General features: G+C 38.0%; 1 protein-coding gene across 1 annotated transcript in view; it reads left to right on the top strand.

The window, feature by feature from the left end:
- LOC131040903 (uncharacterized) overlaps positions 1-25,706 on the top strand; it is a 124,408-nt gene that overhangs the window by 48,164 nt on the left and 50,538 nt on the right. Inside the window, exon 2 of the mRNA XM_057973858.2 lies at positions 17,743-18,306. Within this exon, the coding sequence (XP_057829841.2) occupies positions 17,743-18,306 (564 nt within the window). The remainder of the gene's footprint in view (positions 1-17,742; positions 18,307-25,706) is intronic.

Here is a 25,706-nt window from a genome sequence, read left to right on the forward strand (position 1 = left end):
CCTCACATTTACCTTTTTTGCTACAAAGGCTACACGACTTTATTTTTGTTGACCAGCTTTGCTTTCCAGAAGTTTTTCAAGTGTCAAACATTTTGATATCTTGGTTAAAATGAACACCATATTTGTTGGAGCAACATCTCCAAATAGTTAGATCACATTGCAATAAATCAGTTAAAAAGAACAAGTGTTTTCAGTGATTGGCACGCTTGTGCAAAGTTTGTCGAGTGGTCCTACTTCTAACACACTATCTTCTCCCTTGACTTTCGTGGTCCTAAGTGCAAGAGAAAAGTGTTAGTAACACTCAAAATTTTATCTTTTTAAGAGAGGCCTACCAAGAGACACATCACTCTTGGGAACGACCTTGCACGGTAAATCCTTCAAGCCGCTATAGAAATCAGGTGTGAGCGAAAGTTGTAGCCTTGGGTATAGCTGTTCCTACAGTGTAACTTGTCGAAAGGACAAATGGGCCCCACCACAAGTTACAAGGCTCTTAAGCGAGTCACTGCAGAATGAACTTATGTCCAAAAACATCGAACATTACTAGACACCTTTTTATATAGAAACCCACCCGTTCTATTGATTGAGGATATTTGTGATAAATTCAGTGCAAGAGCATAGATGGTTTTGCTTTCAAGATACTCACCATACATATTTCCTTGAGTAGAAACAGGGCTTTTTGAAAGGCTACTTGTAGCTTGATAAAAGTGGTGACTCCCCCATTATAGGGATCATCTATCTGTTATGCTCGCGCAAGACTCAGTATATCACATCCTTACTTGCTACGGCGGGATTCATAAGGTATGCAGTACCAAAGTTGAAGAAATATCAAGATGTGGGCTGAAATTATCACAACTGGCCATTTGACCTTAGGGATAAAGTGTGTTTGAAGTGTCTTCGTTTTGTGTCAGACCAGTGATTAATTGAACCGACTTCAGGCTTTTTGGAAAAACATACAAAAACATTTGAAAAAGGGGTCAAAGAGTTCAAAGATTGGGTTGATTTAGACCCACACTTATTTGTGCCTTTTGAGGCAACATTATTGTGTTTGTGTGCTTGCTCTGTTTTCTTGTCAAAGAAAATCAAAACCAATTCAAAAACAAGCATTCATCCAACACAAAATTTGCAAAACCAACATTTGGCAAAAATCAAAACAAAGTGAAAAACCAGATATCAAATTATATGACCATCCTCCACATTTTAAGAGAGGAATCTTCATCAACATATCAATTTGAAGAAAAGACCATTGAGCTCAAAGGCTTTCATCAAAAGAAAGAAATTTTTCTATCTCAATAGACAAATTTTTGTATCACACAGAGCCTTCTTGCGTCATATGCGTCTATATCTTCAAGGAAAATCCAACGAGTTTGATCAAGAGTCTTTGAACAACAGAGCTTTTACTCAATATAGAGCTTTGAGTTATCATAAAAACAAAGGAGACAAAATCAATCCTGCCTTCTTTCCAGACATCTGCATTACACATAACATAGCTCAGGAAGAACCACCAACCCCCGAGAGAGAAGAGGAAGAATTTGTCCCATACGTAATACAAAGTGTTTATTGAAGTTAACATTCCATCCATTCTCACATTCATACATCATCAATCCATTCCAACTCTCGAAACATAAAAAAGGTCTTGTCCTAAGATCTTTTTAGATATTGCTTGAATAAAACAACACATCACTCTTTAGAGTGTATCTACATCTAGGATAAACTCATCCTAAGAGGAATTTCTACGCAGGTTAAAATTAGTCTATGAGTGCATCCTCTCCTTACTAGGTAGCTTGGTCTGTAACACATCTCAGACCTTACTATATCTTATCATATCAATCATTGTTAAACACAACAAGCAATTCATAAGAGAACTTTGGTAACATCAAACCTTTAGTGTTAGAGATCCATATGTCAAACACTTCACCAAACTTTTATCTCTCATTTCATCATCAACTCATAATCATTTTCACCAAACTTCAACAACTACTTTCAAACAAAATGGCTCAAACCAGATCAAGGACTAGACAACTCGAGATTGAAGAGGAAGAGGAGGAAATTCTCAATGAATTCCAAGAAGCCCTCAGAGGAAATGCAAATGATGAAAATCCTAGTACTCCCACTCCTGAAGCAATAGAAAGGGCACAACACAATCCCCTCTTCAATCGACTTTTCGATGAAATCCTCAAAAACAATGCTGATGCTCATTTTTTGAGACTTGCTCAAGAGGGAGCCAAACTACCCTCTGATTTGATACCGCACAATTACGGCAAGCATCGGAACACCATAGTCGTAATGAGTGTGGAAGAGGTCGAGATAACTTTAGATATGACCTTAATCAAGGAAATCCCCCACCTCCTCCTCCTCCTAATGACATTGACATGTTGAGGCAACAAGTCGAGAATCTAGCCCAACAACTCCACAGTGGTGTGAAAACTACCCGGTTTTCACTTAATGATATTTGTCCCTATCCCTTTGATAGGAATCTACATATGCCACCTTTTCCGTGAGGGTTTGAAACACCTAAGTTCGAAAAGTATCGGGGAAAAGGAGACCCAAGAGATCAGGTCAGGGAATTTCACTCAGCTTGCCTAGAAGTGGCATATGAAGACACATATCTAATGCGCCTCTTTCCTCAGAGTTTGGGAGGGACAACCACGCAATGGTTTTCCCGACTAATAGGCGGCATTAGGACATTCGAGGAACTTATCCAAAAGTTCGTCGCACATTATTCACACAACATAGAATGCGATGTTACCATGGCAGATCTGTGTAATACCAAGCAAAAACCAGTGGAGCTATTTTCAGCTTTCTTGCAACGGTGGAGACAACTATCTAGTAGGCGTTCTCTTCATCTACCTGAACGAGAGCTAGGGGAAATATTTATTTCCAACTTGAACGATGAAATGGAATTCCACCTAGACATGAAGGGCACAAAATCCTTTGCTGACATGATCACCAGGGGTTAAAATGTGAACGGGCCCTCATTAAAAAGGGACTTATCAAGATATACAATGAACCAAAAGATGGCCCTTGCCTGGGCTTTAACAGTGATAAACCCAACTTCTGGAATAAAAACAAAAACATCGTCAATGACGGGGTTGTAGATGCAAGGACTATAAAGAGTGCACAAGCTGTGGTCCGATTTGCGGGGCAAAATCCCCCTCCTAAAACAACACGCTTGCTCCTCCACAAAATCAAGGACGCAATGCACCGCAAGAGGAACCGAGGCAACGACAGCAAAATTATAAACCAAAACGTCAATACACACCCTTAGGGGAACCTATTGAAACAATGTTACGTCAATTGGTCTCTTCAAATCTGGTGACCTTACCAAAGACATCTAATTACGAACCTCAGGTCAAACATCCATGGTGGAGAGATAACGAACATTGCGAATTCCATCAAGGGAAAGGGCATAAAACAAGTAACTGTCATAGATTGAAAGATCTTGTTCAGGATCTTATTGACCGAGGAGAGATTGAAATTGAAGGACACGACCCAAAGACCTCAAATAATGATCATCTCATGTTCAAGAATCCGCTTCCATCACAAGATCAAAGGGGCCTTTTCACTTCAAGGCGAAACACAGATACAGCTAATTATACGCGATCTGCCTATAATTACACTATGAATCACCTATATGATGCCAATGAACAAATTGCAACCATTACAATCAAAGATCCAAACCATACCTGCAATGTTGTTACGCTTCGTAGCAAGATCACCATTAAAGCAGCTGCACAAGGCACAACATCCATCCCAAAGCAGTATAACCTTGTGGAACAGTTAGATAAGACGCCCGCACTTATATCCATGTTAGAGCTGTTGCACCTATCCCCGTCTCATAAAACAATCTTGTATCAAGCTCTCCAAGAGGTGTCAGTCCCTGCCAATCTAAATACAGATCAATTTCAGGCTATGGTTGGTAATTTGAGGTCATCACCATGTCTCACTTTCTCTGAAAGCGACAATACATCCTTCCAACAACTTCATAACGCCTCACTCCATATTGAAGGATTTATCAACCAACACAGGATCAAGCAAGTCTTGATTGACAATGGAGCAGGCCTGAATATATGTACATTACAGTTGGTTACAACATTGGGATATGCAGTTGAATCAGTGGACCCCCGCAAAAAGATAACCATAAAGCCTATGATGATGCAGAGCGTGCTTCCAAAGGAGTAGTTGTGTTACCAATCTGAGTGGGCCCAGTGGTGAAGCACAACATATGTCAAGTTCTGGACCTTCCTCTGCCATATAATTTGTTGTTAGGAAGACCTTGGATACATGCGATGCAAGCCGTTCCATCCACCTATCACCAGTGTATCAAGTTCCCTCATAACGGTGTAGAAATTACAATCCTTGATGATGCAAATCCATTTGCATATTGTAACAATATCAACCATCAGCCAGAGATTACTGTTCCCAACAACAGAGAAGCTATCCCATCCACATCATATGTTAGTCAAGCCTCTCTTTCCAGTTCAAAAACCACTATACCCAAGCAAGAGAAGCTAAAAATGAAAATGGCAGAGGAAGGTCCTGGGGAGTACAATCTAAGCCAACTCTTTTGTGTTGGGCAACTACCCACTTCCCCTAGAACTCATGGTAAGCCTCAAAGGTTGCTTCAAGCAACACTGATCAAGTCAGCATGCACTTTGGTGCCTTTTATCCTTGGAAAGAGTCAGGAAGAGGAGACCAGAGATGAGGACTTAGCAGAATGGATCTATAAATACCCTATCAGCACGGAAATCCCAACTTCGATCCACTTTGTGAAGTATTCGATGGCGGTAATGATGAATTTGTGGTCGTTGGATGAAGATGGATGAATTTTACCCACAAGGTCAAGTCCCCATTGACAAAAGGGCCATGGTGTTGTGATTGGTTGCAATTCCTGTGCTGGTGCATGTATCAGGTCTCCATGAACTTGGCATTTCTTGCATTTTTTGACAAAATAGTAGGAGTCTTTTTCCATGGACGGCCAATAGTATCTAGCGCGCATGATCTTCTTTGCTAGTGAAGGACCACTTGAGTGAGTCCCACAAATGCCTTCATGTACCTCTTCCAAGGGCTTTGTTGTCTCATCCTGTTCCAAACATCGAAGGAGACTACCATCAAGATTGCGTCGGTATAGGGTTTCAGCAATGATGGTGTATCGAGCGGTTTGGCGAATGAAGGTTTTGCGTTCTTTATTCGATTGGTTAGGAGGAAGTGTGGGATTGCGAAGGTAGTTGTAGAACTCACCATACCATGGAGATTCAGAACCGACAAGGCGACATATTATCTCGGATTCGGGAATATCATAAGCAGGAATCCAAAGCTGTTCTACCAACACTACTCACCACTAAAAATACGTGCAAAACTCATAATCCAACTAGTCGCACCGATAATATTACCTACAACATTGATAATCCTACCTGTAGCACCAATCATACCACCAATCAAACCAACAACCCCATCAGCAACAAGAACCGCATCAACAACACCATTAGCAGTATCAAAACTCCTAGCAGCATCAACAACACTGATAATTCCATCAGAAACAATAGATTCAACAACACCGATACTCCCAATATCAGATTCACTGATACTAATAATCCTCCCCGCAGAACCAACCATTCCATCTCCAAAAGTACATCAGTCGATTACAACTGCAGTGTTCAACTCAAAAGATATCCCGGTTTGGTATAGTAATCGGATACTGGAAAGCGACTCAGAGACTGACTCACATGAGTGGGAATTTGATTCCATACACCTCAATACTTCAGATGAGAAAGAGGCATCTCCACCTCCACCTTGCAAAGAAATCCCTATTTACGGAGAAGCACAAATTAAAACCTCTTGGGTTCCTGAACTGGAAACACCTTCCACAGACCCTACGTCACATCCTACGCCTGATTCTGACAGGGAGAGTACCATCAACGACCTTCACCACAATATCTTAACCCTCACTGACACATCCCATGAACTTAACCTAATCGATGAGGCAATGCCCATTATCCATCCTGAACTCATCGAATGGAACCAATCTAATCCCCCATGCCTTGACCAATTCCAAAACGATGAGGCGATCATTGACTTTTTGGAACTACGGGATAACATACCAAGTGGGGATCACAAAGCTGGATTTGCCATCGAACTTAATAGTGCACCATACTTTGGGGCGGATACCAAACCTTTCAGCTGCACAAAAACATTACAATAAAACATGGATCTTCCAGTGAAAACCACACTGTGGCATTGTTTGATCCCAAAAAAGTAAAAAGAAAGAGCGTATCTTATGGTGAAAACCTCTCTGAGGTGCCTGAGGATGAAAGGTTTGACATCCTCCCCTCTAGTACAAATCAGGAACGATCAACGATCTTTATTGAGGAAACAAAAGAATTCAACGTGGCGACCCCTGAGACTCCTCACCACATACATCTGACATCTCTTTTAACTTCAGAGGAACAACCTAAGTTTGGAGAGTTCTTCCAAAAGCGTTAGATCAACTATGCATGGTCATATGCCGACATGCCTGGTCTCGATCCTGATTTGGTCATGCATCACCTCATCGTAGCAGAAGGAGCTAAGCCTGTCAAACTGAAGCTTCGCAAGATGCACCCCCAAATTGCGGTACTAGTCAAAGCAGAACTTAAGAAACTCCTGGATGTTGGTTTTATTAGACCAATTGATTATGCAGATTGGATCTCCAACATTGTACCTCTTGGCAAACCAAATGGGGGCATCCGTATTTGTACTGACTTCAGAGATCTAAACAAGGCATGTCCTAAAGATGACTTCCCCCTACCAAACATTGACATGATCGTGGACCTAACAGCAGGACATGCCATGCTTTCTCTCATGGATGGCTTTTCAGAGTACAGCCAGATAAAGATCGCTCCGGAGGATCAACATAAAACTGCTTTCCCATGTCCGTGGGGAACATACTGTTGGAATGTAATGCCTTTTGGTCTAAAGAATGTAGGGGGGACCTATCAAAGATCAATGACCACCATCTTTCATGATATGATGCATACCATAATGGAGGATTATGTCGATGACTTATTGGCAAAATCATTAACAAGAGAAGGTCATCTTGGAATATTAGATAATATCATTGGCAGACTAGAACAATATCATGTACGACTCAACCCAAAGAAATGTGTCTTTGGAGTAACCTTAGGGAAGCTTCTAGGATACATTGTCTCAAGCAAAGGCATTGAGGTCGACCCGACAAAGGTTAAAGCAATCATGGACATGCCACCTCCAAGGAACATCAGTCTTGGAAGTTACAAAAGTGTTTGATTCACGTCGGGTTCACCAAATGATGTCATGGAAATGGGGATAAGGCAACAACAAAGTTCAATGTTAATAAGTTAGTTTCAACTATAAAACCAAAACAAATAACTAAAAACCATTCCAAACATATCAAAAGAGATTTCATAAAGCATGAAAGAAGTTTAACAAAACAAAAGAAAGGAGAAGAGCCTCCCTAAAATGCTTCCATGATTTCTTTTGATGCTTCTCCCTTGTTTCTCCCCTCTCCAAGTCCCTAATGAGTGTAACTCTCAGCTTTTAGCACTAGCCATGGATGCCATATGGAGATTCAAGATGGTTGGATATGATAAACAAATGCTATACAAGTGTAGATAGTGATGCTATGAGAAAGCTCTATGCTAATACCAGTATAGTAACAATACTCTAATGCTTCCTCTTTTGCTTGAGGATAAGGGTTCTATTTATAGAAGAAATGGGGAAATGAAGGGTTAAGATTGAGCAATCTTAACAAAGGTTAGGATTGAAAGATATTCAATCCATGTGAGACTTTCAATCCAATCCCATGTTGACAAGTGTCACCATGAGGAGGCTTGAGAGGAGAGATAAGGACCATTAAATGCTTGAGGGGACAAGATGGTTACCCTGGGGGGTTGGGTTAGGGTTAGGTTAAAGGATATTCCTTTTATCCAAGGGATAAATGAATGTGCAAGGGTTAAATGGTTACCTTAGTCAAATAAATAAATGCTTTGAAGAGACCCATGAGTCAAAAGGATGGTTAAGTTAGAGGAAAGTCTCTAACCAAAGGTAAAAGGTGAGTTAACCATAAATGGTTATGTAAGATGGTTTGGAAGACTTTAGAGGTTAACCATTTGAAGACATAAAGCCTTTAATGGTTATTGAAGACTTTGAAGGTCTTTGAGAAGTGACTTCCTTTTATTAAGGAATGTGACAATGATTAGGATAGGATTAGGCTAATTAGAAGAGTTAGAAGAATCTAAAAAGGATTTAGGTATGCAAGTGGATTTTGTAGAAGAATGCAAGTGGGAGGAATTTTGAGGTTTTCAATTAAAATAAAATCATTTATTTCAATTAAATGGTGTAATTTGCATTTGGATAGATATTTAAATAAATATTAATTTATTTAAATGTGAATGTAAATTTTGGATTTTATTTAAATAAATCTTAATTTATTTACATGAGAAAGAGGAACATAAAGCATTAAATGCTTGAAGACTTTGAGGGAAACCTTTAAAGGTTTAAGAAGACTCTAGAAAGAAGCATTTAAGTTTGAAGACTTTAAGGGAAACCATTAAAGGCTTAAGAAGACTCTAGAAGGAAGGCATTGAGCTTGAAGACTTTAAGGGAAACCATTAAAGGCTTGAGAAGTCTCTAGAAGGAAGCCATTAAGTTTGAAGACTTTAAGGGAAGCTATTAAAGGTTTCAAGTGGGTGAAAATAAATAGGATTTTAAATAAATAATTTATTTATTTAAAATAGTTGTGCAACTTGCATTTGTAGGAAAATGCAAGTGGGTGGAGGATAAAGGTGATTTAAATAAATGTTAATTTATTTAAATGTGAGAGATGAGATTTTAGGAGATTTAAATAAATATTAATTTATTTAAATGTGACGGAAGATTTAATTAAACAAATGTGATTTATTTATTTAATTAATGGTCTGAATTTGGTTAAGTGAATTAAATCAAATAAATTGAATAATTTATTTAATTAATAGGAGAAGAGGGTTAAGATGAATTAGCTAAATATTAATTTAATTAATTATTGAGCGATGGTTAAATAATCAAATAAATACTAAATATTCATTTAATTAAGTGGACAGATTTATGTGTCTACATTTAGTTATTGAATAAGTCTTGGTGGTTGAGAGAATTTCTCCAGTTAGTTAGGATCCTCCCACCTTTTTCTCAAGACTCTTCTTCTATAAATACTTGAGGGGGTCTATTGTAATTTTTATCTTTTGCAAAGCAAGCAAAAACTCTGTCAAATTTGCAGCAAAGAAGACTTTGAGCTTTATGTGTAAATTGAAGAATTGAAGGGAATAGAAGAAAATTACTCAAGTATTGAGACATTGTGCTATATTCTTGAGTTTATGTTCAACATTACCTTTCTTGCAAGTGTTTCTTAAAGGGCTTAATCAAATTTGATTTGCAGACTTTGTGTTGCAAGTATTGGAGATTAATATAGTTAAAATAGAAGTTCTACTTAGAAAAGCTGTAAGACTTTGTGCTTACACTCGTTCTTGAGAGAGAGATTAGAAGTAGATTTTATAATAAGAAATAGCTGTGAAACTTTGAGCTCACACTAGGTCTTTCTGTCTTGTGCAGTAAGAAATAAGTTATTTCAGACTTTGTGCTGTCATAATTTGTTCTTGATATCATTAGGATAGAAAAGGGTAGATAGGGCTTCACATATTCAAGACTTTAAGCTTGATATTGCTGTCCCGTCTCGAAGGAAGTGAGGAAAGTTTTTGAACTTTCAGGAAACTTCATTTCCTTTCTCTCATTTCATTTCAAAAAGTTGTTATTACTGTTTTATGTTAAATTGCTATCACTTTTCAGTGAAGAGAAAAGGATATTGGCTTTCTTGAAAAAAGAAGAAAGACTGCTGTTTCGTCCTATTTTAGTTTTAGTATTAAATAGATAGGGGGAGCCTTCCCTTAATTAGGAGAGTTTTACTCACACACTGTGGTTGAAGCCACAATTTTGTATATTTCTCCAAGTGTACAAAATTTTCAACCAACAAGATCTTTGTCCTTCAACCTACTTCGAGCCGCAATCCTTTGCACTCAACCTGTGATTTTTGCAGTTTGCATTAATACTGACTTAGTCAGCAACTACCTCACCGACGCACCATTCATCAACCACTACACGTTTGCCACCTAGAGTCCATGTGTTATCACTGTCGGCATCCACCACAGTTCACTGTGTCGGTTCAGGCTCAGGCACCGACCAAACACACAACCGGTGTTCACCTTATACTACTAGTTCATCTTACCCTACCGGTTATACAATAACCGGTTAACGTTCATGCCAACTCTTATCTGTTCTGCTAGTTGGAACAAATCAGCCCGGTCACCAACCTTGCCAATCACAACATCTACCAAGAGTGAGTCATCATGCTCATCTGCATCTGACAAGAGCCCTTCACTTTGTCTCTTTGTTAGCTTACCGGTTGCCTTACCTACCTGCATACTGGACTGATGTTCATTCTTCTTCACAAAGTTCATATCAGTCAATTATTAGTGTGCTCTCCGGTTCACCAAACTTGATGTGGTTTCAATCACAGACACATGCCAATGTGGTGAACATATATTTTGAACCACAATACCTGGATCTTCTTCCAGTCATCCGTACCAGTTGTTTGATCACCGCTCTGTTCTTGTTTACCGGTTGGCAATGCTTCTGCCTGCATGCTGTTAACACCCATGAGAACACCATGCCAACAATCTTCAACTGTCACCAACTATAGTAACACCAATCTCCATCTGCATCCCAGTATAACTCCATGTCTGCAATGCAAAACCTTTTCTTCTTCTTCATTAGCCCGAACATCATCTCAACCGGTTTGCCAAAGAGGCAAACTCATCACCTATTATCCTTCCTCTTCTGTCCTTGTAGCTCATCTTGCCTTCTCTTGTTGATTCGGTTCATATCTTTGGTTTCATATACCGGAGGCTTTCTCATGATTCACTTTGGTCATCCGGTATAAGCCTTCAACCACCTACCTTTAACTTCTTTGACTGTCTTATCCCTGAGGGTTATGATGTATTCCATGCATGTTGTGTGATAAGCTAAGCATTGCCACCAATTTGTGGGAGTAGATGGACCGATGCACTTAATCTGCCAATCTTCCGGTGGTAGTGGATCCTTGTCACTTGCTAGCCAATAACTGGAGGGAACCGATTGTCATTACATTGTGCTCTTTGCTTCCGGTATTGTACCAATATGACTTCCCTGTTTGAGCAGACACAACTTCAATCAGACATATAACCTGGTTGAGCACACTCTTTGTCAGTCTTCTCTTCATCCCGTGACATCATCTTTATCCCGTGGGAGTCCTGCTGTATGACATCCAACTACATACCGGTTGCCTGCACATTCTTTATTGGATCTACCTTGCTTTCTTACTGGTCACATGCTTACCGGTCTGCATATGACCCGATGCCTTGTTCCTCTATGTTCTGCTTGTCCCTTGCAAGCTTACCGGTGGACATGTTTACCGGTTGATACAATAACACAATGCCAACACATTACTTACCGGTTGACATTCCATACCAGTCTCCAATACTTACTCACCGGTTAACCCCAACTTGTATATTGAGAAACATATCGGTTGACATCCCATACCAGTTTACATCAATGACAACACAATGCCAACAAGGGGGACCTAAATTGGGAGGACCAAGGCGCGCCACGCCCTGGTCCTACCCATTTTTGGGGCTAGGATAAGGGGCCAAGTTGATGTATGAGGTCAAAACGAGGTCATATTTGCATGCTGCGAGTAGAATCAGGTCCTAAGCAGGCTTAGGGACGCAAACGCTAAAGTAAGGACCCGAATGTGGTCAAAATTGTAAAGGGGTACAATTTGAGGACGCTACACTATTGATATTGTGGATGACACTTTCAATGATGTTATAAGTGTACTTTAGTTGTCAAACAATTTTCTTTCTATCTATCAAATTACCCGTGGTGGAGAAGAGAAAACTATAGAATTCATACCTGATTTAATTACCATTGGAGACCTGGAGAGTAGAGAGATTATTGCTACTAGGATGGTTGATCATGCATCTTGGTTATACAACTTTTAAGATTTTGCTCCTAATGATGGTTGTCCATCACACTTGTGCGGACTATGATTTTGAGGAGAATTTTGGCTACTTGAACTTGAGTATTCTCACACGTGATCTAGTTCTTGAGCCTTGAATTCTATCTCCTCCCTCTATTGTTACTTTTGATGATACTTATGTTAATACATTCATGGCTACTTGTGATTCAGTGTAGCAACACACACAACATCTACCAAATATGTCTACTTGGAATGAACACTTGACAAAAATTGTAAGTTTGTATTCTTGAGCCTTGTATTCCATCTACTCCATCTACTATTGCTTTTGATGATAATTGTTTGGCTACATTCATGGCTACTTGTGATTTAGTGTAGTGGGATATACATTGTCTTCTAAATATGGTTACTTGGGATGAATACTTGACAAACATTGTAGGTTTTTAGAGAATATTTCATATTTGGGAGACACCATTGATTGCATCTATCTTCTCTTTGATGGAGTTGAACACCTGACTTGGTAGTGGCAGCCTTAAGCATTGACATGGAGACACATGAGCAATTTGTAGAGACTTCATACGTATTGAGTTTTCTTCCACCTTATTCATTTTTGGAATGACAAGACATTTGACATTCACCTTTGGTTTTGTTTCCTCTTAATGCAAGGAATGTTGATCAATGATCGTGGACTAGCTTCTACATCCAGTTTGAGCATCAACCATTGGTACACATTCTACATTGATGGGGGTGTTGGGCTCCATGGTCTTTCTTCTTCTCTCTTATGGGTGGATATCTTTTCCTCACGTGGGTTTTTGTCCTCATCTTTTGGAGAGCATTTTTCTTGTCTTTTGTTTAGTTTGAGAAGTTTTGTGCCATCGGGTTTTCTCTTTTTCTCCGTTTGTAAGAGATTGCATTTGTACATGGGTACCTAACATAGTCTAGTAGTCATGACCCATCCTTGCATCATTTGCATTTGTTAATCATTCTCCCTAAGTTGCATTTCAAGATGGGTGTTAGTGTGAACAGTGGTATTTCCTATCTAGTTCCTCCTTTGTAGTGTGAACAAGGCACACAACCTAACTAGTTATTAGTTAGGTCCTATTCACACATGTTCACATGTTAAGTTTATTTAGGGAGTTAGGAATCTTTCTAGAAGTCTCTAGTAGACATGTGATCTTATCCCCTAGTTGTCACATAACATATGGTTAAGAGTCTAAGACACTTGTCATTATCCTCATCAGTCCTATCTCTCAACCTTGTTTATATAAGAAAGGCCTTGTATATACATATTCATTGATTATGCACATTCATTGATCATTTGAACTAATGTTATTTTGTATCAATTATTGACAAATTATGTTCTTGCTTTTCTCTCTTGTAAAAGGAGATTTAGGTTTTGCAGGTGATCTCGGGAGCTTGAGTCCATGAGTGACTAATAAATATCTCTAACTTTGTTGTAATCTTTATTATTGTATTGAATGCTCTGGATGATTTTGTTACTTTATTGAATTATTGAAACCATCTCTTCATTATCAAATTTCTGACCAATTGCTATCGAATGATATATTTTCAAAAATATTATATGACTGGAAACTCACTCCACTTATATTTATTAGCTCATTTGTCAGGTACATCACTCGGGTAAGTTTGGTGTCTCATACAATTTCTTCTACTTTGACACAATGTTTTTTAGTATTGTTGTCATTCTGCAAGCATAGAATAAGTTCCTCACATGCTGATAATTTGATAAGAAAGAAAAGAAAAAAAAGAAATAAATCGTATTACATCAGATTAGGATAGAAAGTAGGTCAATGGGACTTGAGAGTTCGTCTTATAATACAAAGTGATAGGAAGAGGATCCCATAACCAAAAACAAAAATATATTACGACTGAGGACCAGCAACACATGGTCAAGAAACCAATACAAGAACCCCAAATGGCATAAGCTGAGGAGTCCTGTTCATAACATATCCATTACTCTTGTCATGTGACTTTAGGGTCACAAAATCCTAAAATTCCTTGTTCATCAAAGTTATACTATTAAGTGGAAGATTTTTGAGTATTCGCTTTAATTGGAACTTCTGTTCAACTATAAAGACATACCGTGACAATATATGGAAGACTAGTGTTAATGTGATAGCTATGGTCGGATCCTTCTGGCCGACATAGTAAATGGGAAATGTGTGAATGGCCTATTGGCCTTACACATTTACAAAGTCCGATTCAATACTTATTCTTATCTACTTTGTAATTCGTATTTGCATTTATATCTAAACCTGCCACCCTTGGTCTATAAGACGTGTTAATTATAATGCAACTGATTCCTAACAAAAGATGTGTTAATCAAAATATAACTAATCTCTAATGAGGAGACATGATTGTTAAGAAGAAGCCGACCTTTGAAGAAGACGTGTTGTTTGGCATCTCCAAAGTATGGGTATATGGTTCGGTTCTTCTTCTCTTCCAAGGCATCGAATCAACTATCATCTCCTGCAGTTCGAATCATCCACACAGCAAGCAGATCGTGTATCTTCACAGACAGCAGATTATCGAACTCACACAGAAGTTCACACTATCAGCAGATAGAAGACTATCTACAGCAGTCTGTGAATCAACTAAGGAAGAACGATTTTCATAGAAGATCATATATTCTCTATTGTGGATTGTTGCCATTCATATATAGCTTCAAGTGGGAAGCAAATTCTTTGTAAAGTCACTTGACATAGTTGAAAGAATAAAAGATATACTTCATTGCTGGGTTTTTCACCTTCAAGAGGAAGGTTTTCCCAGGGTAAATTCTGTGCATGTGTGTTTAAATTATCTCCATCTAATCTGATCACTAAAGCTGAACAACTAGAACATTAAATATGACACGAGACCACTTATATTAGCAGTTGAAGACAAAAGAAACCCATAAAGAATGGCTTTTAAAGCAGATATGACACCCTTAACTTAAAAATTCTTTAAATGTAACCCATCAAAAAATCTTTCACAAGGATTATAAGTAAATGAAGGAGACCATAATTTCATCTGACAAAAATATTTGCTCAAGCCCAAACAGCTCAGTAGTGTTAAGCAACAGCTCGACCAAGAGACACATGTTAGTTTCATATTGCATTCACTTTATTGTTAATAAGATTTTCTGGAAGAAGATTCTTAACCTGCTTGGACAATATTTTGAACCTGATGTCTTTCTATCCTTCCATTTACTCATCCTTATCATGAGTTTCAGGCCTAGTAAGACTCAATACCATTTGGCTCAATATCTGATATAGAAGTTCTCATTGAACTTGTTATTTCTACTTTCTCGTAGTACTTATGTTAATTTCCACTGGTCAACTTTTTAAAATAAGAATTGTACATGTGGGTGAAGCTCTTCAACCACCACATAATTTCTGTAAGTTCTCCATCTGGTAAATTTTTGTTTTATTTTTTTTCATAAATTATTCCTTCCATTCACTTATGTTCACGTCTTTAATCATTTTTCTTGTTTTATTTTCATACCCAAAACCGAGTCAGCAACTAACTCCAAAATTCATGTCTTTCTAATTATATTCTAATTCATGTGCCCCCTTTTGCCCTCCTTGGCAGACTTCATGATGAATGTTTCCGTCTTTAAGTTAGAAGAAATGTCTGATCAGATCAGGATAGAAAGTAGGTCAATGGGACTTGAGAGTTCGTCTTATAATACAAAGTGATAGGAAGAGGATCCCAGAACCAAAAGCAAAAATAGGTTACTACTGAGGACCAGCAACACATGGTCAAGAAACCAATACAAGAACCCCAAATAGCATAAGCTGAGGAGTGCTGTTCATAACATATCCATTACTCTTGTCATGTGACTTTAGGGTCACAAAATCCTAAAATTCCTTGTTCATCAAAGTTATACTATTAAATAGGAAGATTTTTGAGTATTCGCTTTAATTGGAACTTATTTTCAACTATAAAGACATACCATGACAATATATGGAATACTAGAACATTAAATATGACACGAGACCACATATATTAGTAGTTGAAGACAAAAGAAACCCATAAAGAATGGCTTTTAAAGCAGATATGCCACCCTTAACTTAAAAATTCTTTACACAAATGTAACCCATCAAAAAATCTTTCACGAGGATTATAAGTAAATGATGGAGACCATAATTTCATCTGACAAAAATATTTGCTTAAGCCCAAACAGTTCAGTAGTGTTAAGCAACAGCTCAACCAAGAGACACATGTTAGTTTCATATTGCATTCACTTTATTCATTATTGTTAATAAGATTCTCTGGAAGAAGATTCTTAACCTGCTTGGACAATATTCTGAACCTGATGTCTTGGCATCCTTCCATTTACTCATCCTTATCATGAGTTTCAGGCCTAGTAAGACTCAATACCATTTGGTTCAATATCTGATATAGAAGTTCTCATTGAACTTGTTATTTCTACTTTCTCGTAGTACTTATGTTAATTTCCACTGGTCAACTTTTTAAAATCAAAATTGTACATGTGGGATAAGCTCTTCAACCACCACATAATTTAGCTCTCCATCTGGTAATTTTTTTTAGAATTTTTTTCATAAATTATTCCTTCCATTCTCTTATGTTCATGTCTTTAATCATTTTTCTTGTTTTATTTTCATACCCAAAACTGAGTCGGCAACTAACTCCAAAATTCATCTCTTTCTAATTATATTCTAATTCGTATGCCCCGTTTTCCCCTCCTTGGCAGACTTCATGATGAATGTTTCCGTCTTTAAGTTAAAAGAAATGTCTGAAGTGTTCTATGGTACGCTAAATTAGGTCCAAGTTTTGAAAATGTTGTTTTTGTATTTCTCACTGTCAGTAGATTCACCAAAATTAGATCTGTTAAGGGCTATATGCATGTTCACACATTAAAGACTCGTACTGCCAATTCTTGGATATATATTTTGTAAAGGAATATAACTAAATTACTGCAACTCCATTTGTGGATTTGACTCCACACTACTTGCCTGTAGTTATGAGGTATGAAGCCTAATATGATTAACTTTAAAATATTAGACTAAAATTATCATGCCTAAATTTTTTGATTTGTTGTTTTTCGTTTCTTCTTTTGTTAGGCTTCCCATTGTCTATTCTTCTTTTAAAAGTTCTTATTTGAATTATCCTTTTTTTTCTTCTGGTTTCCAAGTCTGTAACTCTTCTCTTCAATTTCTTCTTTATGATATTCACTTTCATTCAACTAGGATGATGTATCCTTAGTTATTATACAGATAGAAATTTTACCAAGATCTCTCCTATCATTTCTATCCGTAAACTAAATTATTCCTTTACCTTGTTGAATTTTTTATAACAATATTTGATTTTGTAGTTTTCTCTAATATGTGTTGCCGATTTCAGTTCATCTTTATAATATTTTATATTTGCTGTACTTTGGGGTACATATGTATTTTGTAGATATGTTCAAGACAAATACAAGAATTTATTTCTTGCAATGCACGTCTCCCCTTATTTTTTCAAGTACGTTTGTTTTATTCTATACTAGAGTTATAAATTATAGTTGCCTTTTTCTTGTTTGCAAGATTAGAATCTTTTCCAATAATTATCTGTTCTGATATGACAGATAAGTTTCTTAGCTTCTATAGTTTATCTCCATTGTTTGTAAACTGGAATTGCTGAGGTATTGGCCAACATTTTCTGGATTTTGGTTTTTGAGGCAGGTCAATCTTAGGACTTACCGGGGGCGCCCAGTAAGGAGATGTATTGGAGAGAAAAGTTTAACTGCTGTTTGGGAATGGTGGCAAGAAGAGAAAGGCCAATGGCATGAATATAGAAGTGAGCTGACTTCAAAGTTTGAAGCAGCATGGATGAGTTCCATTGCTAATCAGAAATTGGGAAGACATGATTGTCCAGCTGGTGTATTTTTCAATTTAAAAGGTCGAACATATTCTATTCTGTTTGAAGCTGAAGCAGTACAGTGCAATGTGAAAACGTCATTTCAGAGGAATGTTCGTAGACGTTCATGTTTGCAAAACCAAACATCATCTAATTGTGTTGCAAATTCACATTTAAATGTAAACTCAGACTTAGCCGGCAATTGTTCAACATTTGAAATTGGATGGCAGTGGCAAACTAATGATTTACGGTGGTGTCCTTACAACCATGCATCCAGTGCTGCAATTGAATCTGCCTATGCTAATGGCCAAGTGTCTGTTCAGATTAGTCTATTGCCAGGCTCCAGTCCAACTCACTGTGTTTACTTCAAGAATCAAGTGCTTAGCCAGGTAAATGGTTACTCATTGTTAGTATTGATTTACTATTAGAATATGAAGATTATGCACTTCTCATAATTCATTTCAGCACCTCGAAACTTTTGTAAAATACTTATTACTGGATATTCAAATAACAAATTGAATTGTAGATTCATTGAAATGGGTCTTAAATTTAAAATCAGTATTTTTTGTGATTGTGTGTGTTACTGTTGTTTACCTTTTCTTATTTGCAAGAAAAATAATTAATTGGGGATTTCATCAACATAGATGAAGCTCTTCTAGTTCCTTCTCGACACTATGTACATATACCCATGGCAATAGGTTTTTGGTGAGCCTCATAGCAACTTACAATTTAAAATTAAATGGAGGACAGAGGATACGCGCGCGCGCGCGCACATACACACACACACACACACACACACACACATATATATATATGTCTCATATATGTATGAATGCATGTCTGTTTGTTTGTATATGTATTATGTAAACATACATACATACATACATATATGTATATGCATATTGTTGGAATAATTAGGACATTTAACTAATTGTTTAGTAATTGGGTTCTTTAATTACTTTTTCACTTAAGCTAAACTAGGTGCTTTTTCCTTTTATTAAATTAGGCTAATAATTGCTTAAGTTGTCTCATTCATTATAATTGTGACACTTGGCACATGCTAATCAAATCTAGCCTTTAGGGTTTGCATCTAGGGTTTCATTCATGCTTTTATAAGGATTCATTCATTCATTGTAATTGTATCTCCAATATTCATGTGTGCAATAATACAAAATTCTCAGGTTGTTATGGAGCATATTATCTTTGTTTGATTTCTTTTGTGTGAAAGGTGTTTTGCTTGTAGATGATTCTTGGGTCCTGTGGTTGTATCATCAACTCCTATAGTATATATCAAAGAAACATTAATCATTTGGGGAATTAATCGGCAAAACAAAAGTATAAGATTTTTTGAAAAAATCGTGAAAAAATCGGGAAAAAATTGGATTTACAAAAAAACGTAAAAATTGCAGAAAAACAATCAAAAACTACTTTTTTTTAATATTTAAGGGCATTTCCATAGCATAGAGATATTGTAGGCAAATAAAATTGACACTTCAACATATGAATTGTAGAAAATAGATTTTCGTTGTTTATATTCATATCGCTAATTACATTGCAAAAAAACATACCACAACATAAATAATATCTAGATGGTGATAGATGTCAAAATGTCGATTACAATATAGTTTGTGACTTTGTACAAAGTCAACTTGTAAACTAAGTACAAAATTCCAAAAAATCAACTATACACAATGACATGCTAGAGGGCAGCAGGCTATGACGATGAAGCTCCCGGGTGAGAGTCTCTCTTAGCTCGATTGAACCATTCACGATCCCAATTGGCTTCCCTCATGATATCAAAATCTTCAGACTCAAGTGGAGTATCATGATGATGATGATCATCAACAACAATCAACTCACACTCTGGATCTATCTCATCAAGGTCAATTGGCGAGTCTTCCTCAATAGTTCCTAATTTTTGCCATGTAGAAATAAGTCTTTGCCTTACGAGTGAGAAACATATTGAATAGTGAATGCAATTTCAACTATTGCAACTATATATTAATATTCTCACCTTGAGCTTTTTTTTATCTTTAAGCGGAGGTTGTGGTGAACGAATACCAAGTCATTCATTCGTTGTTGTGATAGGCGGTTGCGTTTCTTGGAATGTATGTGTTAAAAAACACTCCAATTACGCTCATAAGCTGATGAGCTGCATGGTTGGCTCAAAATGCGCACCGCCATCCACCTTAAATTTGGTATTTCATCTCCAAAAGAAGCCCACCATTGAGCTGAAAAACACATTATATGGAGGTGATATTAGTCTTCTATCTTAAAATCTTAACAAACTTAATGAGCATGTTGGCAAAATAAAGAGATTCTCAAAAGTTTATAGAGTCTACCAGGTTGCATGGTCTTCTTGCTTTGCAGGGAAGCCCTACAAGAGAGAAAACCCTTAGCCTGTCTGTACACTTGCAACTCTGCCGTAGCCGCATCAAGTTTTTCCACAGTAGGAAACATTTTCTCCATGCACTTGAAGAAGCCTTGTTTGATCTCAACATCAATATCCATGTATGGAGTCTTATAGAATAGCAAAGGATTGAGAAAGTATCCCGCAGTATGGAGAGGAGTGTGCATATGTCCATCCCATCTCCTATCAATTATGTCCCACAACGGTATATACATATCCCTGTTATTTCCCACCTTACTCATTATCACCTCCTTGGCCCTATCCATGGCCTCATACAGATATCCCATGGGGGGTTTTTCCCCATCCACTAGTCTCAAAACTTTTACTAGAGGCTCTAAAAATTGAACAATTTGTTCAATCAATTCCCAAAAGCTGGTAGAATAGATGAACTCTGTCGCTACTATGCCATTTGCTTGATTTCTGAAGCTAGACTCCATCCACTCAACTGAAACAAACATTCGCCTCAAATTAACTTTTTGCTCACATAGTTTCTGCAATGCAAGGAAGTTTGTTGCAAATCTTGTCACCCCAGGTCGAACTAGCTCCTTGCCCCTAGTGAAAGAGCGCATCATAGACAAAACCTTTGTGTGATTATAAATAAATTTGGTGACCTTGTGAACCTTCTGAAATGCCTCCTTAACCCATTCATTTTTTCCAATGTCCTCTAGGGTTAGATCAAGGCAATGTGTTGCACATGGTGTAAAAAAAATAGAAGGGTATTTATCTGTCAGAAGTTTCCCAGCAGCAAGACATGCAGCAACATTATCAGTGATAAATTGAACCACATTTTGTGGCCCTATATCTGTAACTACCATTTCATACATCTCAAACAATGCAGTTGTGTTTTTTGAAATATTAGATGCATCCACAGATTTCAGAAAAACAGTGCCAATCTCACAAGAGACAAGGAAGTTAATGAGAGTCCGTTTCCTTCTATCTGTCCAACCATTTGACATAATGCTACAACCAGTAATAGCCCATTGTAATCGATGCTCTTTAACAACATCTTCAACATCCCGTACTGCATCTTGTAGCATTCCAACCCTCAAAGACTCAGAAGATGGGGCTTGAAAACCTGGACCTACAACTACAATAGCATCTACCATAGGTTGCCAATATGGATTTCTGGAAGCATGGAATGCCAAGTGAGAGGAGTACCAAAAATTACCGATTGCTTTCTTTGCTTGTTCTGTGACATTTTTCCTCCATCTTGTACTGTCCAAAGTGGTTTGCAATCCTGGTGTAGTACGAGGTTGGAAGAAAGTACTTATGTTTTCTCCACATGTGTTTGGTCCACGTGCTATAGAACTAGGTGTTGACCTAGATTCATTGAAACCCCCTTCTTCACCATCCTCCTCACTCAAACGGTTCCTCCTGGCATTTGCAGAACAAGAACCTAGTTCAACCCCTATTCTTGCCTTTTTGGCCTTGCTATCAACAATCCCTTCAAGAGCTTGCTTTGCCTAATACGAGACATCTGCAGGGCATATTTTGCATATCTCAGTGTTATTTCCTCGTTCTTTTGACAAATGCCATTTGAAACGATAAATTCCACCATTGATGTCCTCTAGACACCAATTGCACTTGACCTTCGTGCTACCAGGAATTGTTGTGCAATGTGTCCATGCTAAGTCTTTTAGACGTGGCATTGTGATGCATTGTGATGAAGAATCAATTTTGCAAAGACATTACACTCAGTCTTTAATTCTTTGGGATCTAGGGTTAGGTTTGTGTATATTAATTGCATTTGTATTTCATTGACATGTGAAATTGGAAATCTAAATGTAATTGAATTTCAAGATTCAAACAACTTAAGATATGGTAGAAAGTAGAAACACAAATCAAAAATTTCAACAATGGAGGGTAATCAAATGCCAAATTGAATTCAAAGAGATATACCCATATGAAAGAAAAAAATGTTAATATTGTTATATAGGAGTAACTCTTTTCTAACTTGTTGACCTCCAAAAATCCATAATCCATAATCCAAGACCTCCATAAATCCCTAACTAGCTTCAGAAAACAATACAATTAGATGTCCAATACAAAGCTAAACTAGTCTCTTAAGTGCAACAAACAAAGAGAAGACAAATAGTTGCAAGCATACACTTAGCGAATAGCCATTAAGGAAGATAGCACTGTTGCCAAAATGATATTTGGTTTTCACTTTAAGAATATGGATGCAGTAATCATATGATAGGAAATAGAGATATGTTTGATGAATAATGATGAACTACTAAGGTCCTAACCGGTACTGAGGGGGGGGGGTGAATCAGTACACAAAAAACTGCTTCAACACTTTGTCATATCAAAACACAGCTGACCTGTTGTCTTCACCACTGAACTTAACCATAGCTATACCGGTTAAACAAAAATACTTCAGACAACATTCAATAGATCTCAAACCTTGATAACTACTTCACTGATATAATCATGCATGAGTTGTACCAATAATACCACAACCATTTAACAATGCATGCATATCTAACTTAATCAAAACCACACAATCATTACATGAAAATCTCACAACCCATAACACAAATTTTTCACGTGGAAACCCAAATGGGAAAAACCACGGTGGGAATGAATACGCACAAGCTGTTTGTGAACTCTTTTGAAGTCCGCTCTGTTGGGAGCCTAGTTCGGTTAAAGACTTTACAATAAAGGTTGTGTTAGGAACCGATCCTGTTAGGGATCACCCGGTTAAGGGATGGCTATATACCCTGTTAGGAGTTACCTCGCTAGAGGATTTAAATAACTCAATAACCTTGAGCCACCTGGTTAGAGGATTTACAACAAAGCCTGTTAAAGCTACCCGGTCAAGGGATTTACCTTCTGTTGAAATGGTTAGAAGATAACAGGTAAAACACCGATCTGATAACAACACTTCTTGCTAAGGCAGATCCTTTTTAGTTCCTCTCTTCTGCAATCACACTCTGCAGATTCCTCACTATGGTTCGACAAGTATCAAATCTCCAACACGTGGACACAAATACAACTTTTGCCAACCACTGCAATAACAAAACTCATCGACCTTATAGACAACAACTAGGTCGGTAGCATAAACCCTAAACCCTAAATATTTCAAGTTTACACTTACAAGCGGTCCAATCCTGACCGTCTGTTGTGACCATTTCACACATCGCCCCATTAAAATGGGGACCCCCTCTTTTTGCTCGTTTTTGCTCGCCTTTCTCTCTGCTTTTTAGGATTTTGGTTTAGTATGCCAGTTGTCTGGACTAGGGTCAAGCCTTAGGGTTTCTGTTACTGTGTTTTCAGGCCAGAGTCCAGTCCAATTTTGAATTTTTGAGCTTCCTCTCGTAGGATGCAATTTTGAATAAAGTGAATTCGCCAGAGGCTAAGTGAATTTGTCTAAGTTCAGTCGGAATTTTGAGTGCAACTCCAAAGTTTGTCTAAGAGTGAATGATGGGATTTTGATATTTTGTCCGATTGAGTAATTTTGACAAAATTTTGAAAATTTTGATGATTGATCCCGGGCATTGGAAAAGACTTGTTTTTGCCCTGTGAAGTGATTAAACTCCCAAAATCTTGATATTTTGGCCTGTAGGAGCAAAATCGCTCTTGTCCCTCAGTGAAGGACCGGAGCTTGTTTCTCAAGATTTTACTGTCTCTGAAGGATCAAGACAAATTTTTGACTGGAAATGATAAAGGGAGGCATGATCTTTCCGTTGAATATAATTTGAAGAAGTTCACAAGCATGGAAATGTGCCAGGAGCAAAAATCGCTCCTGTCCCTCAGTGGAGGACCGGAGCTCAAAATCAAACATTGCCTTGTCCTTGCAGGATTTGAACAATTTGGCGATTTGAGAAGATCAAAGGAAATATGTTTCATCAGTTGAATATAGGTTGGAAGCGCAAACATGAGGAAAACATGACTTTGAAGCTAAATCGCTCCTGTCCCTCAGCCAGGGACCAGGGCGAAATTCAGTGGTAGCTCTCGTCCCTCTCCCAGGGACCAGAGCGAATTTCCTCATGAGGCATGTTTTGGGCAAAGATCAAGCAAGTTTTGAGTTTGAGGCAAACAAAGAAGGCGTAACGAACTTGTTGAAGACAAATTGAAGAGTGCAAGACACCAAAGTGAACTCCATATTGGCCTAGGCGCTCCCGTCCCTCAGTAAGGGACCAGAGCGATTTTTGCCTTAGGTCAATTTTTCACTAAGTTAGAACGAATTTCATGCCAAAAATAGGTGAAAGGGTCCACATCGAGTCCATTGAAGATAATTTTGGAAGTTAGCAAAGTGTGATTGAGCCTAGAACATCAAATTCGCTCCTGTCCCTCAGCCAGGGACCAGGGCGAAATGGTATTTATCTTGCCTTCCTCCCAAGTTTAAACCACTCTAAGTCAGGATACAAGCTGGCAAGGACATTTTGAGGTGTATCGACGAAGAACGAAGTTGCAAGGACCGCCAAAGATGAAGGAATTGCACTATATGCTTAAGTTCGCTCTTGTCCCTCAGTCAGGGACCAGAGCGAAATGTTCAGATGAGGCCAAATTTAAGTTGCCATTCACATTTTAAATGTTTGAAAGGGAGTGAAGAACGTCGTTTTGCACTTTGAAGACAATTACAAGTTAATATGATGAACGATTTGCACCAAATGCCCAAGTTCGCTCCTGTCCCTCAGTCAGGGACCAGAGCGAAATCTTCATGAAGGCTTAAGTTTTGAATGTTGATCACGTTTCAAGTGTTCAATAAGGATCAAAGGACCTCGTTTTACATTGTGAAGGCAATTGCAAGTTGATGAGAACAAAGGTGAGCCCAAAACACCAAAATTCGCTCCTGTCCCTCAGTCAGGGACCAGGGCGATATTCATTATATCGGCCAGTTCTTCCAAAAATCACGCTAAGTAAAGGACGTACAAGGTTGCACAGGGTCAAAGTGTCCTTAGGAAGATAATATGCGAGGAAGTTAAACATCAAAAGGTGATCAAATTGAGCCAAGAAGCTAAATCGCTCCTGTCCTTCAGGCAAGGACCAGGGCGATTTTCATTAAAACACTCATTTTCCTTCGAAGATCATGTCAAAGCAAGATTGTATTAGGTCGAAGATATCATTTGGAAGGCAATGAACATGAAGCAAAGGTTGAAAGACGGCAAATTTAGACTAGAGCACCAGGTTTGCTCCTGCCCCTCACCAAGGGACCAGGGCGAAAATCCTTCAAACTTCAAATGTGCCTCGTAAAAGCCAAGTGAAGCAAGCGTGGAGTGAAAGACTAACGTTGTTTCTTCCTCATGATGAAAATTGGTGATCGAAGAAGCTAAGGTCAAGGAGAAAACATAAGGTTCGCTCCTGTCCCTCACCAAGGGACCAGGGTGATATCAGCCTTAGGAGGCACTCATCCACAAAATCAAGTCGATCAAG

This window comes from Cryptomeria japonica, chromosome 10 (assembly GCF_030272615.1).
Source record: "Cryptomeria japonica chromosome 10, Sugi_1.0, whole genome shotgun sequence".
Taxonomy (NCBI): domain Eukaryota; kingdom Viridiplantae; phylum Streptophyta; class Pinopsida; order Cupressales; family Cupressaceae; genus Cryptomeria; species Cryptomeria japonica.